This window comes from Panthera onca, chromosome F2 (genome assembly GCF_046562875.1).
Source record: "Panthera onca isolate mPanOnc1 chromosome F2, mPanOnc1 haplotype 2, whole genome shotgun sequence".
In the NCBI taxonomy this organism is placed as follows: domain Eukaryota; kingdom Metazoa; phylum Chordata; class Mammalia; order Carnivora; family Felidae; genus Panthera; species Panthera onca.
In genome coordinates, this window is record NC_138356.1 from 78,488,639 (window position 1) to 78,502,933 (window position 14,295).

At 52.1% G+C, this 14,295-nt stretch overlaps 1 protein-coding gene across 4 annotated transcripts in view; it reads right to left on the reverse strand.

Annotated features, from left to right (window-relative positions):
* Positions 1-14,295, reverse strand: part of FAM135B (family with sequence similarity 135 member B) — a 279,288-nt gene continuing 264,993 nt past the window's right edge. For all 4 annotated transcript variants that reach the window (XM_078441884.2, XM_078441886.2, XM_078441885.2 and 1 more), the window contains exons 14-20: positions 12,835-13,001; positions 8,375-8,466; positions 6,294-6,391; positions 4,836-4,987; positions 2,442-2,552; positions 904-1,017; positions 1-496 (exon numbers count right to left, since the gene is read on the reverse strand). In XM_078441884.2, coding sequence (XP_078298010.2) covers positions 291-496; positions 904-1,017; positions 2,442-2,552; positions 4,836-4,987; positions 6,294-6,391; positions 8,375-8,466; positions 12,835-13,001 — 940 coding nt within the window. In that variant the 3' untranslated portion in view covers positions 1-290. The remainder of the gene's footprint in view (positions 497-903; positions 1,018-2,441; positions 2,553-4,835; positions 4,988-6,293; positions 6,392-8,374; positions 8,467-12,834; positions 13,002-14,295) is intronic.

The window sequence follows — 14,295 nt, forward strand, 5'->3', positions numbered from 1 at the left end:
TCCCAAGTATTCTGTTGCTTTATTTTGTCATAGTTTCCCTCCATATCTTGAAGGAGACTCCAGGTGGCTAGACAGGTTCGGGCAAAGTCTTGTCTTCTGCGTTACTGTACTGGTTCAGCTTTCCCACATCTCCAAAATGGAAGCACCTCGAATGGCCGGTCCCACCCCACCCTCCTTGCCTCGGTGCCTTCCTCTCCGAGCTCTTCCTGGAGTGGCAGCGGGCTGTACAAGGACGTCTCAGCTAAAGCTCTCGCGGATCGCCAGGCTTCCGGCAAGGCTCCCTCCCCCTACTACTTGAAGTATTTGAGCCCCGCCACCAGGAAGAACTTCTCCAGGAAGAGCTCTGAGTCCAGCACGGCGATGTGGGCGGCGCGGCCAATCAGGGCGTTGGCAGTGTTGGGCAAGGCGTGGAACACGTTGTGTCGGATCAAAGTGCAATCCTTGGCCTCAACCAGAGGGCGCAGAAGGTTATTGATCATCTCCGCGTACACGGGCCCTGGGAGGAGGGGAGAAGGAGGTGAAGTCGGGGCAGAACCGGCCAGCGGGATCTGGAGAAAAACACTGGGACTGCTGGGTCCCCATCCCAGGAGGGGGGACATCCCGGTGCCCTCAAAGGCGCTGTCGATTTCACGAATTTACTTGGGCTTTTTACATCAGAAAGCCGGGGGAGGGGGGCGCCTGGGTGGCTCAGTCAGTTAAGCATCTGACTGCAGCTCAGGTCATGATCTCACGGTTTGTGAGTTCGAGACCCGCTTCTCTCTCTCTCTCTCTCTCTCTCTCTCTCTCTCTCTCTCTCTCTGCCCCTCACTAACTTGTGCCCTCTCTCTTTTAGAAAAAACAAAATCCATATAAAAAAACAATCAATCAGAAAGTTGGTTAAAAAAAACATTACATGTGGCTTACCCGTGTGTCTGTCTTTGAGGGCAGTTTTGCACATCTCGATCCGGGCTGAATGAAATGGCACGTAGCGATCTTGGGGAGAAGCTACCAGCACGACATTTTTAAAATACTGCAGACCTGAAGGAGCCGGGAGGGTGCCTTTCACCAGGCGGCTCCCCCTGCCCTCCTGGTTCGCACACACTCTGTGAACTTGCCCCGGGAGAGGGGAAGAGGGAAGACCAGCTGGCTGTGGCACTGTTGTCCCATTAGCCACAGATGCTGAAGGGACACACGGAGAGAGCTGCTCTCAAGGGGGGGAAGGGGAGCTGCAGGCAGGTGACAAGGGAACCTCTCTGGGCAGCGGCACTGAGAGCATAAGGAAGAAAGCCAGTGTTGACTCCACCTTCTCAACGGGGACAGCCCCTACCTGCGGGGCTCATCCCGTCACCCGCAGGAGGAAGACGGCCTCTGAACGCGCCTCGCTGCCTGCAGCCGGTCTCCGGTGCTGGGACAGGGGGGCCGAATGGCACAGCGTGTCCCTTCGTCCTCAGACCTCAGCACAGGCCAGCAGACACTGCCCCCCAGGCCCTCAGCCCGGTGCCCCTCCAGCAAGGTGGGACCACTCATCCCAGGTCACATCCCATGACCACCCGCTGGGGGCCAGCCTGCCTCAGTGGCTGGCGGATACAGGGCAGGACCGTAAGGACCAGCCGCGTGCCCCATCTCAGGACAGCTCTGCAGGGTCAGCCCAGCTCCCGGGCTCTCTGTGTCGACCACACCGTCGTCCAGCTTCCCCTCTGCCCTCCTTGCCCCCCGGGGCCGGGGGGAGTCCGGAAGGCTCGGCGTGGCACAGACACGCGGTGGACAGGACTTGCCCGGGGACCCACACCAGGCGGCAGCCACGCCAGACTGACATTCAGACAGGTGCAGACACATCAGCAGGGGCAGTGTTCACAGGACCACGGGGAGGGGGACACGGGACCGAGGCTGCGCCAGGCTGGCCTGCCCGGAAGGACTGAGCAGGCCACCCGGTCACCTCTCTGCTCCCACCCTGGACACACAGACCACTGCTGCTCTCTGCTCATTCCCACAGCACAGACGGGGACTTCAACACCTCTGTGCGTCTCCTAGTCCACTGGGGGCGAAGGTGTGACTTCAGCCCTGCCTGGGACAGACTCCTGTCTCCCCCTGCACCGCCCACCCGAACGGACAGTGCTTATGTGCCCTTTCTGTGGGGGGATCCCGACCTGGGAAGGAGCAGACCCAGGGCTTGTGACTGGGGCACAGATGGCTTGGCAGGAAGTAGCAGCCACAGCTTCTGTGTGCCGAGAGGACCCCTACGCACACCTCGGCTGGTCTTTGGTGCCCTTCCTCGGGGGCAGCTTAGTTTGTGAGTCGCTGTCAGGCTCCCTGTGAGCTGAAGAGGCTGTGTGTGCTGGGCCTCCTGACTACACCCTTCCCTGAGCATGCTGACACCATGGTGAAGTGATCTGGGATCTCACGGCTGGACCCCCAGCTCCCACTTGTGACCACAGCCACGTGCTGTGGAGGAAGGCCCTCACCTGTTTTCTGGCTGAGTTGGTAGAGGAAACATTTGCGTAGATCAGCATTATCCCTGAAGGTCAGCTGCAGAAGGGACCCGGATTTCTTTAATTTCTGCATGAGCCACAAGCCTAGAAAGACAACAACGCAAGAAAAGAAAAACGAAAGAAAGAACATAAAGAGAGCAAATAATAATAATTGGGGAGGGGTTAACGTGAAACTGTGGTTTTTAGTGAATTTTAAAATAAGAGGGAAGTAGGCACTTTGGCAATTCTTGGGAATTTGGCAATTCTTCCCAATTCTTGGGAAGTTGGGGTAAATTTTTCTCAGGTACCCGTGGCGGGGTTATAAAATCAAATGATACGGCGATCGCCGTTAGGAGTCCTGACACTTCCATACCCTTCGGCCCATTTGACCTCCTCCCATAAATCTAGCCAAAGGAAATAATCCCAAATGCAGAGCTGTAGGTAGGAATGGTCCTTACAGATCTACGTAGCACACAGACAAACTGAAAGCAGGCTTCCATGTCAGAGTCTATCCCTGACCTTGGTTATGGGGGCACCAACGCTGATGGGGACTATTACATCACCACGACAAAAGTGAGTTTCATACAAACGCAAGGGAATGAATACAATACGGTTCTTTTTGGAACGGTGCAATATTATAATTGTGAAAAAACTGACATGTGGCTTAAATCACTTGTTTCTACCCAAAGATGGCTTCCCCGGTTTGTGAGGACAGAGAGAACGGCCAAGGAGCCGTCTTCCATTTGTCATGATCATTTCCAGTAATGCCCTTAAAATAACGGAAAGGCAGACAACCAATCTGCCCCATCGGTGAGGAAGGTCAGCAGCCCAGTCTGCCCTGAGGGTCAGGCAAGGTCAGGGGAGCAGTGGCAGGGGGCTGGGAGCTGGGCAGGGCGCAAAGAACCTCGGGGTGGCCCAAGGTGCCACCTAATGGATTGGGGCAATCGGGGACCACTGAAGTCTTTGTCAGGAGCGTTATCTAATAAACTAGCTGCTAAACGAGACCCGATGCCTTCCTTGGGCTCCAGCAGTCACCAGCCCCCGGGGAGCATCCGTGCGATCTGCTGGTCAGTCCACCCCCATCACATCCCTCGGGGCCCTTCATCATCAGGCTTTTGCTGAGAGCACCACTGTCATCTTCTGCCCCTCTCGGTCACCCTGCTTTCCTGTTGTTTGCTGATCGCACCATGCTTCTATGCTATTACACACACTATTTCTCCTGCACCAGAAAACGTGTCCCACCGTTCACTACCTTGGAAAGTCTGCTCATTGTCCAAGATTCATTGAACCTTGCTTCTTTACCCTCCGTGGTGTCCCCAACCTGACAGTACAGAGGAAATCGTGGGAGCCTCCAAGCTGCGGGCCGTGCCAGTGAGTAGAGAATCCGGCTACGGGTGATGCGTGTGTGTGTTAGCAGGCTTCTTCTTTCCTTCTGCTTAATCCTCAACAATTCTCACGCGCGCGTGCGCACACACACACACACACACACCACTGCACACAAAGAGAGATGATACACATGTTTACAGACATGCGAAGGTACACAACATACACAGTCACATCATAAACGTACCCATGTCTCAAATGCATCCACACAGACACACAAACAGACACACATACACAGCCCCATTTTAAAAAGTAAGGATGGGGCACCTGGGTGGCTCAGTCGGCTAAGCGTCCGACTTCGGCTCAGGTCATGATCTCACAGCTTGTGAGTTCGAGCCCCATGTCGGGCTCTGTGCTGACAGCTCAGAGCCTGGAGCCTGCTCTGGATTCTGTGTCTCCCTCTCTCTCTGCCTCTCCACCGTTCACGTGCACTTTCTGTCTCTTTCTCTCTCAAAAATAAACAAACATTTTAAAAAAAGGAAGGAAACTAAGTAGCAGAGAGATGAAAATGTCTTGTCCAGAGTCGTCATGCTGAAGGCTGAAAGAAGGTGCCACCTGTGAGGCAGGAAGTGGGGCCTCCCTGGGCCCTGAGTCTGCCTGCTTCTTGGTTCTGGACTTGCAGCCTCCAGACTGTGAGGCATACACTTCCGTCGTTTACAAGCCACCTGGTCTGTGAGGATGTGTCATCACAGCCCGAACAGCCCCAGGCCCCCGCCCCCTCCGCACTTCTGTGCCTCAGTCTCTTCCAGCCACGACCCAGGGGCATCACGCTTCTGTTCACAGATGAGATCCTGGGGCACATCTAGTCTGAGCTCACTCGACTCACAAACGAGAGGCCCTCTCTCCGAGGCCAAAGCCTTTGCTCGGCATCCCGTGCCCGAAGAGGCTCTGAAGCCACCAGATTCCATCGAGGAGAACATCTGCTTCTGTTTTCATCTTCCCACTGCTCCGAATGGATAGCGGTGGGGGGGGGGGGGGGGGTCACGGGGCTTGGGCGAGTCTTACCTGTACTAACCAGCGTGCTGTTGTTGTACAGGGTCCCCAGGTGAGGCCCGGACAGCGACAGGAATGTGTGCAGTTTGTTGAGGTAATACCGGAACCGGGGCCGCGTTAGGACCGACCGGATGATGATGTTGCCGAGCGAGTGGCCAATGAAGCTGTTAGGACAGAAACGGCGCGTGAGCGTGGCCTCAGGAGGCCAGCGGCTGGGCGGGCGGCACCACGGGGTCCGCCTCCCTCCCCCACCCCGATTCGGGGGAACGGGCAAAGAGAATGGGGGCTGCTAGCTCGTCCTCGCTGGGTCTCCAGATTCTGGCCACAGTTCGCCTGAGACGGAGGCCTTGGGAGCGAGGCCGCAGTTGCCCAGTGTGGCCGGAAGTGCGGGCGTGTGGCCCGGCTCTCCGTTATTGCAGCATCCCTGTGTGCCCTCTGTGTCTCCTCCCCAGCCACCCGGGGGTGCTTTCTGAAATACACACTGGGCACCGAACCATCCTGCTCGTTCACAGGACGAAACCCCATTCCCTTGGCCGGGCTTATGAGGCCCTTCACGACCTGACTTCCGACGGCCTCTGCAATGTCCTCATTTCTCACTGTCATTTCACACTTACTGAGCTGCCCGCTGTCGGCTCATATGCCGTCTGAGACCCTCCTACACGCTCGGCTCCAGTCACACGGCCACTCACACATCTGTGGACCCAACACACCGTCATCATCCAATCGGGGGCCGGTCGATCGAAACCCTAGCACACGAGAGGTATGCAGCGCCCCACCTCTGCTCATGGCGAGCGTAAGACAGGCCACGTACGGAAATGAATGGGAGTCTACGAGACTGCTTTCCCTCGCTGGTGGCCTGTGACTTTCACCTCATCTCTACGGGCCTCTGACTCCTCATGGTGAGATATAGAAGGGACGCTTTGTCTCTGAGGCCTCGGCGGGCTAATGCCCGTGGAAGGACACCCCACCGTGTCCACAAATGGCAAACGCACAACGACACAAGCCATTTACTGCCACTTGAATCGCGAAACATTGCAGCCAAGCTAACTGCCACAGCGGAAGGAGGGAACGAGCGCAGACGGAAACCTCTCACCAGGCAGTGACGTGTTCCGCTAGGTGCCGCAGGACGCCGGGGCTGGTCCCGCCTGGCGGGTGGGGAACCAGAGGCTCCGAGATTTGGGAAGCTTGCAAGAGTCTGCATGGCCCAGTCGGTACTCGGACGTGTGAGTGTTAGAAGAATAACGGTTCAAACCGAGGGATATTTGTTGGAGCCCAGTCCCTTCCTACTGAGCTACCCAACGTTCCTCCTCCCCCACTCGCTTCCGCTCTGGGAGTCGTCTACCCCGGTAAGTCACAAGTTAGCCTGTCACGGTGGCGGACAGAAGGCAGTACGCTGCAGCTGTATGCAGCCAACATCCAGGAAGGTCACCCCTCTCCCCCCGGCATTAACTCCCTGTGGCTTCCTTTTACCTAATTCGGGATATGGAGAGGTTGTACAGCTGGATGTGCTGAATGATCTCATCCAACAAGCGATCTGTCATGGTATCAAAGTCTGCAAATGTGTCCACCTGGAAGAGGAGAGAGGGGACGGCTGTCGGGCAGGGTCTTCCCTGGGGCACGGCGGCACGTTCTGGGAACTGTGCTGGGATCACGGGCGGGCGGGGGGTTCAGCGCCAAGGAAAGGGGCTCACAGCCCGGGGCTCTAAGGAGGACACTCGGGACGCTGGAGAACCCTCAGTCAGGAGAGTGGCTGGAAACCAACGGGAGAAGCAGGAAGGATGGACCAGGCAGCTCCTACCGCCACGTCGCGTGCCAGGCATTGCGTGTGCCCACTGACTGCTGGCCCCACCGCACCGCGAGGAGACGGGCTCCGAGGGTGAGCCCCGTGCCACCAGGACTCACACCCAAGCCTGCCTGGCCCCAAAGCCCTGCCCTCTCCCCAGCTCAGCCTCGAGACCGCACTCCCAGGCCACGTCCAGGGAAGGATCCAAAGCCATCAGTGACTCCACACGGATTGTCAGAGGACACGGGCATCAAAGGAAGAGGAGAAACGTCATCCGTGTCTTTGAAAACCTTCAAGGGCGGGCATGGGGAAGACAGGCTAGGTTGGTTTATATAGCTTCAAAGGTGAACTTTCAGAAACAGATGGGAACCCCGGGGAGGGAGATCCGGGGCAACATGAAAACCATTTCTCACTAGTGGAACTGTCGGCCAGTGTCATGGGCTCCCTGCACCTGCACGGGGCACCAGCTCCAGAGGTGAACAACAGGTCTTACGAGTATTCACCAGGGTGAGGAAGAAGAGGAGTGGAGAGAAGGCCTTTGGCTCACTGTCACCTGCCATTCAATGGTCCTTGAGGCTCTGGAGGGATGAAGCGCTCTGGTCAATGTCTCAGTGTCACAGAGGGGGACAGAACCACGTCTGCAGGCCAGCTCTCCTGCTTACAGGACCTGCGCCCGGGACTGTTCTTCCCCAGTGCAAACCTGTCTCCTCCAAGTCCTGAAGGCAGACCATGCAGCCTGCTCCTTAGCCACAGTGTAAGGATTCAGTAAACTTTTGCATCACGGTTAAGACAGAGGCTGCTATGTTCGAGACCCCCCCGCCTTCCAGGCCCTGTTTCCTCAGCTGTGTACTGTTACTTTAACAGGGGTATTGAATACATGGTAGCAATTACAAGGGCGGAGCTGACTTTGATGAGAAATGTTCTGGAGGACAGAGTAGGTTTAAAAACTGATAGCAACTAGGGTGCTTTCATTTGCTTATTTTTTAAGCTTTTTTTTTTAAACTTTATTTATTTTGAGAGAGACAGAGAGAAGGGGAGGGGCAGGGAGAGAGGGAGAGAGAGAAAGAATCCCAAGCAGGCTCCACACTGTCAGTGCAGAGCCCGACACAGGGCTTGAACTCACGAACCGTGAGATCATGGCCTGAGACGAAATCAAGAGTCGGAGGCTTAACCGACTGAGCCGCCCAGGCACCCCTGACCAGGGTGCTTTTAAAGGGATGTACTGGAAATCCACTTGCTTATGATGATTACAACTTTCAAGAAATAATGACAACATGTCACGGAACATAATCATTCCTGAGTGACCACCCCCCACCCCCGACACACACGCCAATTCATGACTTCTGTTAGATCCAGTCCAATGGTCCCCAGGGTACCCTGGTTAAAACCCTCTGCCATGAGGGCTGCAACACAGGGGCTGAATTACGCCTGTGACAGCCCCCTTCACCCGGTAGAGATGCAGGGACACTCCCATCATTTATGCTCTGTGGGTGACAGCTCAGAGGCCAAAGGCCCCAGGCACCTGACTGACATCTTTTCACTTGGCACTATTTCTGCACCCTCCAAAAGGAAACAATGACTCATTTCTTCCCAGCCCATCTGAGTGCTGACCAGTGCTCTCTGGCAGGCCCCCCTTCTAGCTGAGCGTCCTTGAACAACCAGGGTGACTTTAGGGGTTTCATATAGGACATGATTCAGGGATTCTTTTAGTTCTGATGTGGGTTTTTTTGTTTTGTTTTGTTTTTATTTTTTATTGTTTTGGTCATACCTGATTCTTCTCAGACATTAGGAAGTCCAGCTTTCCTTCAGGAAGTCCCAGCTCTATGAAAGTCTTCACCAGGCGGAGGTCTGCACTGTTCCCTAAAAACGAGAGACATCCCCACCCCAGCCAGACCCATGGTTACTCATATCAAAACTGACACACAAGGGATTCAGCTCCCCCTCTTCTCCGATCCCCCCAGGTCCCATTTGTTCATTAAGCAGATAATAAAAACAGCTAAAACAAGTCCAACCTAGAGGTCCTGTGCTTCCCCCCACCAACACAAGGTCAACACAAGGTCACGGCCTTTCTAGTAGTCCCACCTCAGGGGAATTACTCCCTGATCCATGACCGTGTGACTCATGAACATCCCACACACAGAACAGTCACAGATACAGTCACTCCTCCTCCTCTACAGACACTTCTGTTCACGGCAAGGGGTGCCACTTGCTGGCTGATGTGACACGATATGACATCTGCATGTCCCTTCTTCAAGTTCCTGCTTAATACAAAGTCTAGTTCTGCCACTTACAGCCAGCAAGGCCCCCAGACTGGCCAGTGGGGGCATAGTTCTATCTGCAACAAAATGACAATCGTCCTTGGGAACAGGAGTCATGCAAGTGCCAGCTTCATGGACTCCGTCTGGTCCCCAGTGACCACCGGGACAGAGGAATGACAGCTTAGGAATCTGGGGCATCTTGTAGCACCCGACGTAAAAATCATGTGGAGAATGGATCTAATAGAACAGAACATGCTTCGTATTCAAGTATTCTTAGGTGTACATTTCAGGCAGGCTATGGCGTTCAACTCCATCTTAATGGATTTTTGACCTATTCCTCCAACGGGTCCCTGCAGAGTCGAAAGCCAGAAGCTGGTCGGTGGATAGATAGGTGACCTATTTTACCATATAACCAGACTTTCAAAGTAGTTTGTAAACCATCAGTGATAGATCTGAGCCTAATGAGCCACCCAGGCGTCCCTCTTCCTATTCATTTCTGACAATACAATTAGGCCCTTTGGTCCCGTCATTGTTCTTATTTAAAGCTACCTACTGACATTCCAGGACCTGGCCTTCACAGAGAAGAGTAGCAAGTGTTTATATTCAGCATGAGGAGTCTAAGTAAGAGACAATAATGTCCCCTCTCCTTCAGCCGCTGAGAGAGAGAGAACTCGCTGTAGCTCAAAAAATTCTCAGAAAATATGATCGGACAAGGTGTTACACTGAGGGTGTTTACAAGCCTAGAAATCTTGGGCTTTGGGGAACATCACGAAGAGTTGTATGAATACTTGTAGCTCTTACCCACTTCTTCACTTCTCTGTTGATATAAACATATCCTGGGAAGTGGAATTTGAACAAGTGGGTCCTGTACAACCCTGTAGAGTCTGGACCTATGTACCTGGAGCTGAAGAAGTGACCTTCAAAAGAAACCCGCGTGTGGGGCCCCTGGGTGGCCCAGCTGGTTGAGCGTCCGGCTCTGGATTTCAGCTCAGGTCATGATCTCAGGGTTGTGGAACTGAGCCCCGTGTAGGACACTGCACTGGGCGTGGAGCCTACTTGAGGTTCTCTCCCTCTCTCTCTCTCTCTCCCCCACCCCGCCCCTTCCCTGCCCCCACTCTCCCTCTCTCTCCTTCTATAAAGCAAAACTAAAAAAATAAAATAAAATAAAATAAAAAAACCTGTGTGTGATATCACTTGTCTTTCTGAAGATCTTCTGCCCAGTAGATAAGGCTGTACTTACACTTGTCAGCACAACGTTTCTGACATAGTTCAAACATTGGTGAAGATTCTCTGCTCCTTCTCCAACAGCCATGGTGGGAAAAAAAAAAAAAACAACAAAAAAAAAACAAAGAACAAAAGTCTCTGGCCTGACAAGCTTCCTCATTTTAAGGAAGAGATTGAGGGTCTTTCTTATTTTAATTCACTATCAGATAAGAGGGGCACGTGCCACATGATGCTGAGCTGACCGCTCCCGTGTCACCTGGTGCTGAAAGTCACTGTGTCTGCGGCCCTTCTGATCGGAAGTCCCACTTAAAATCAAGTCCGTCTTCAGTAGCTTCTTACTTTATGAGACAGACGCGTGAGTCTCAAGCACCGTCTTCTGACGGTGGGGCTGCTCCAGTAAGATTATCTTCGTTTCACTGTGATTACCTTTAGCATTACTCTCCTGGGTGGCAAGTGATTCCAGGATTTTATTTGTGGTAGTCATCTGACGTTTCTTTTTATAAAATAAATACATTCCAAAAACACGCCAACTGCAGTATGAAGTTTGGAGTCATAGTACAAGGTACCTGGGTGGAGTAAAACTGGGGAAGGGTATGTGAACGGCTGGGATTTGGGAAGTGCTGAAGTCAGCGCTGAGTGGGGACAGCTCACTGGAGGGAGAGCCTTGGGTGACCAGACACAGTGGTGTGGGATGCACACATCCCTGGGAAAGGCAGGGAGTTGATGCAACCGCAGGAGGGAGAGGGCAGGAGGTGATGGCGGGGAGGGTAGGAATATACAGGGCTTTTCATGCTAGGAGCTTTCTGAGACAGGAGTTTTATCTTCTGGCAGCTACAAAGAAAAGTTTTCAGTAACGGACTGGCATGATCAGATCCTTTTTAAATTCCTATTTATTTATTTTGAGAGAGAGAGCACAAGCAGAGGAGGGGCAGAGAGAAAGAGAGGGGCGGGGGGCGGAGAGAGAATCCCAAGCAGGATCCATGCTGTCAGTGCAGAGCCAGATGTAGGGCTCGAGCCCACGGACCATGAGATCACGACCTGAGCCTAAATCAAGAGTTGGACGCTTAACCAACTGAGCCACTCAGGTGCCCCTTGACAAGATCTTTGTAAAAGATAACTTAAACGGCGATGGGCCCGACGTTTGGACAGGGGAGGAGATGAACTTGTTGGCATAATGCAGAACAAAACCATGGGCTCTGGAGCCTGACAGCTCCACTGGGTTTTCACCTTGGCTCAACCACATTAACTGTGGGAACCTACACACGTTACTTAGCCCCCTGACTCAGTTTCCCCAGTGATAATGGGATAATAACAACACCTACTCTGCAGGGCGGTTGTGATGATCAATGGCATTCATACGTGTCAAGTATCTAGAAGGACGTCTGGCCCCTGATGAGTCGATATGATAAACCAATGCTACTGCTGCCTCTCCGCCCTTCATCTTCCTCCTCTTCCTCCCCCTCTTTCTCTTCCTCCCCCTCCTCCCCTTCCTCCTCCTCTTCCTCCTCCTCCACTTCCTCCTCCTTCTCCTCCTCCTCCTCTAAAATCTATTGTTCACCACTGGATTATTGGACACTTCACCAAATAGACCCGTTAGACTGAGTGTCCTGGTACCCAAGGCATATGGCCAGACAATAAAACGCATTAGCCCCCAGGTTGAAAATTAAGAGTATAAAGAAGAGTGTGTCCTGGAAGGACAGCACACCACCACTCCCTAATAAATTGTCAGCAGAAGACTGTGACCACAGGTTTTGCCACTCGTCACCTATGTCGCCGCAGGGAAGTCCTTTCTCTTGCCTGACGCTAGTTATGCACTGGAGTCCATACAAAGTGGATGTCCAATCATGTTCCACATTCCAGCTTTCAGATCAATTATGATGTAAACTTGAGCTTGAGGAGAACTCAGACAGCCCGTACCTCTAGTTGATCTGATTGCTTTCTTCAGCCAGTTAGGGAGAAGCTGAAATTCACGAGGGGAGGCAGGAGCAAGCTCTTGCCTTTGGTCCAGGCTGAGCTGGTAAGTTCTGTCATCTTACAGCACAGCGCCTTTGGACTGACCTCAGAAACCCTAAAGAGACCTGACACTGGGGACTAGGTCATTTAGGGGGCAGGGTAGGGAGGAGCCTTTCCCCACTCCCTTCTCTCTTCCCTTGGACCGCATTGGCTAATCTCATGAAATTAAGAACTTTTTAAGATCAGGAACCATGTTGGGTCTCTGCAATCCCAGAATTTGGTACAGTGCCTGGTGTTGCCCCATAAGTGAGAAATGAATAAAAGTAGGCAACAGCATAGTTTGGGCCACTAACCTGAGCCCCTCGAAATGAATCCACTGAATTTCTCCCCTCCTTCTATTGACTCATGGGTCTCATTAATCCACACACTAACTACTCATGCATCCGATTAATATTTTCATTCCATCCATCCATCCATTCCTTCTTTTATTTTTGTTCATTAGTTCCATTCACTATTTATTCATTTCTTCCTTCCTTCATTCCATTAATTATTCCATTACTGCATTATTGCACTTTTTTATGTATTCCGTTTACTTAAAAGATTTCTGTGTCAGAGATCTCATCTTTGGGCACAAGGCCATGTCATTTCCCTAGTCCAACGTGCCACCACTCCACGGTTGCTGGTGTCACAGTTGAACCTGTGTCACACAGTTGAACCTGACTCAAATTAACTTATAAATATCATAAATGGTTTATAGTACAGATTCTGCGGAGGAAACCTTTTTGGGACTCACCATCTAGGCCATGGACACAGACTACCAGGTGAATTCCATCTTCCAAATTTTCTTCCTCTTCCTCTGGTGGGAAATACGGTATATCAGAAGCTAGTACAGATAAGTCACTGTACAGAAATCCAGCAATCTTCAGTTCTTTTTTAAATTTTTCTTTGGCCTGATAAAAACTGGAGAATACACTAATTAATCAGAAGCCACGCTGTGTGTGCCGTGTTGAGCAGGAGATGAGTTGAGCTGGGGAGTGGAAATGATGCACATGTACAAAGAAGTGTCTGCGAGCAGCAACGGCAGGATATGAGGCCCCGGGAGATGCTGGTAAGGGAAGCTTTTTCCTCCACAAGGAGCCAGGAAAGCGTCCCGGGAAAAGCGTTACTGGCTTGGTTTCTGCAGATTTCTATGTGGTTTCTGCATGGAATGGGACTTTTAAGATGCTGTTCAGCTCTAGGGATCCATGCGATCCTTGAAAAGACCTCCCCAGAGGGAAAGTTTCCCAAAGTGGCCCACAAGGCTACCAGGGCTTGGACTCCACCTGCTTCTCAGCAGCATCTCCCAGCCTCCAAAGGGAACACACTGCTCATGTTTCCCTGCGTGAATTAAGTTCGCTTACTCCTATGTCTTTGTGCATTCAGGCCTGTCTGTGATGCCTTCCCACCGGGTTTGCCTGATTCTTGGACAAGGTGGTGGTTAAGAGCACAGACTTGGGAGTCTGACTGCTAAGGTCAGAATCTCAGCTTTGACAGTTACTAGCTATGGGCCACCCACGTAACCTCTCTGCATTTCCTTTCCTCATTTGTAAAAGGAGAAGACACGATTATCTAATTCATAAAACTATTCTGTATGTTAAGCGATACACGCAAAATGCTTAGAACAGTCCTCCAGACTGATTAAATAGTAAAAAAAAATTACCTATTACCAGACTTATCACCATCATCATCATCACCATCATCACCACCATCATCATCACCATGTGTCTCGTATTTGCTCTGTAGTCGTGTCTAAAGTTTCCCCTAGCCACCGTCTCTACGCACACTCACTACCCAGATTGGGTCCTTCTCCTGGCTCAGCTGTGCACACACGGGAACCATCCCATCTACCCAGCTGCCCTCTCTCACTTCTCTCGTCTTTCTGTCTCCCTGCTAGCCTGGAAGTACGGTGCCAGCCAGGACAACCCAACCAGGCTTGGGGCACTGCTTGTTCTCTATTTGCTAAACTGACAACAGGAGCGTAATAGGTACTTAATGTTCTTTATAAGTAAGGGATCCAAAGTTTACCTGCCTGTGCAATCTCTTTCGTGGATACTGTTAATAGGTAACTCTCCATCATTTTGTAGGAGAGTAATCAAATGATTCCACGATATACTTAATCAAATGTATAGTTCATAGATGAGGGAGCGCTATGAATACAAACCCAATGAGAGGATGCATGGATGGATTTTGGCATTGCAAAAGGGATGATAAATGT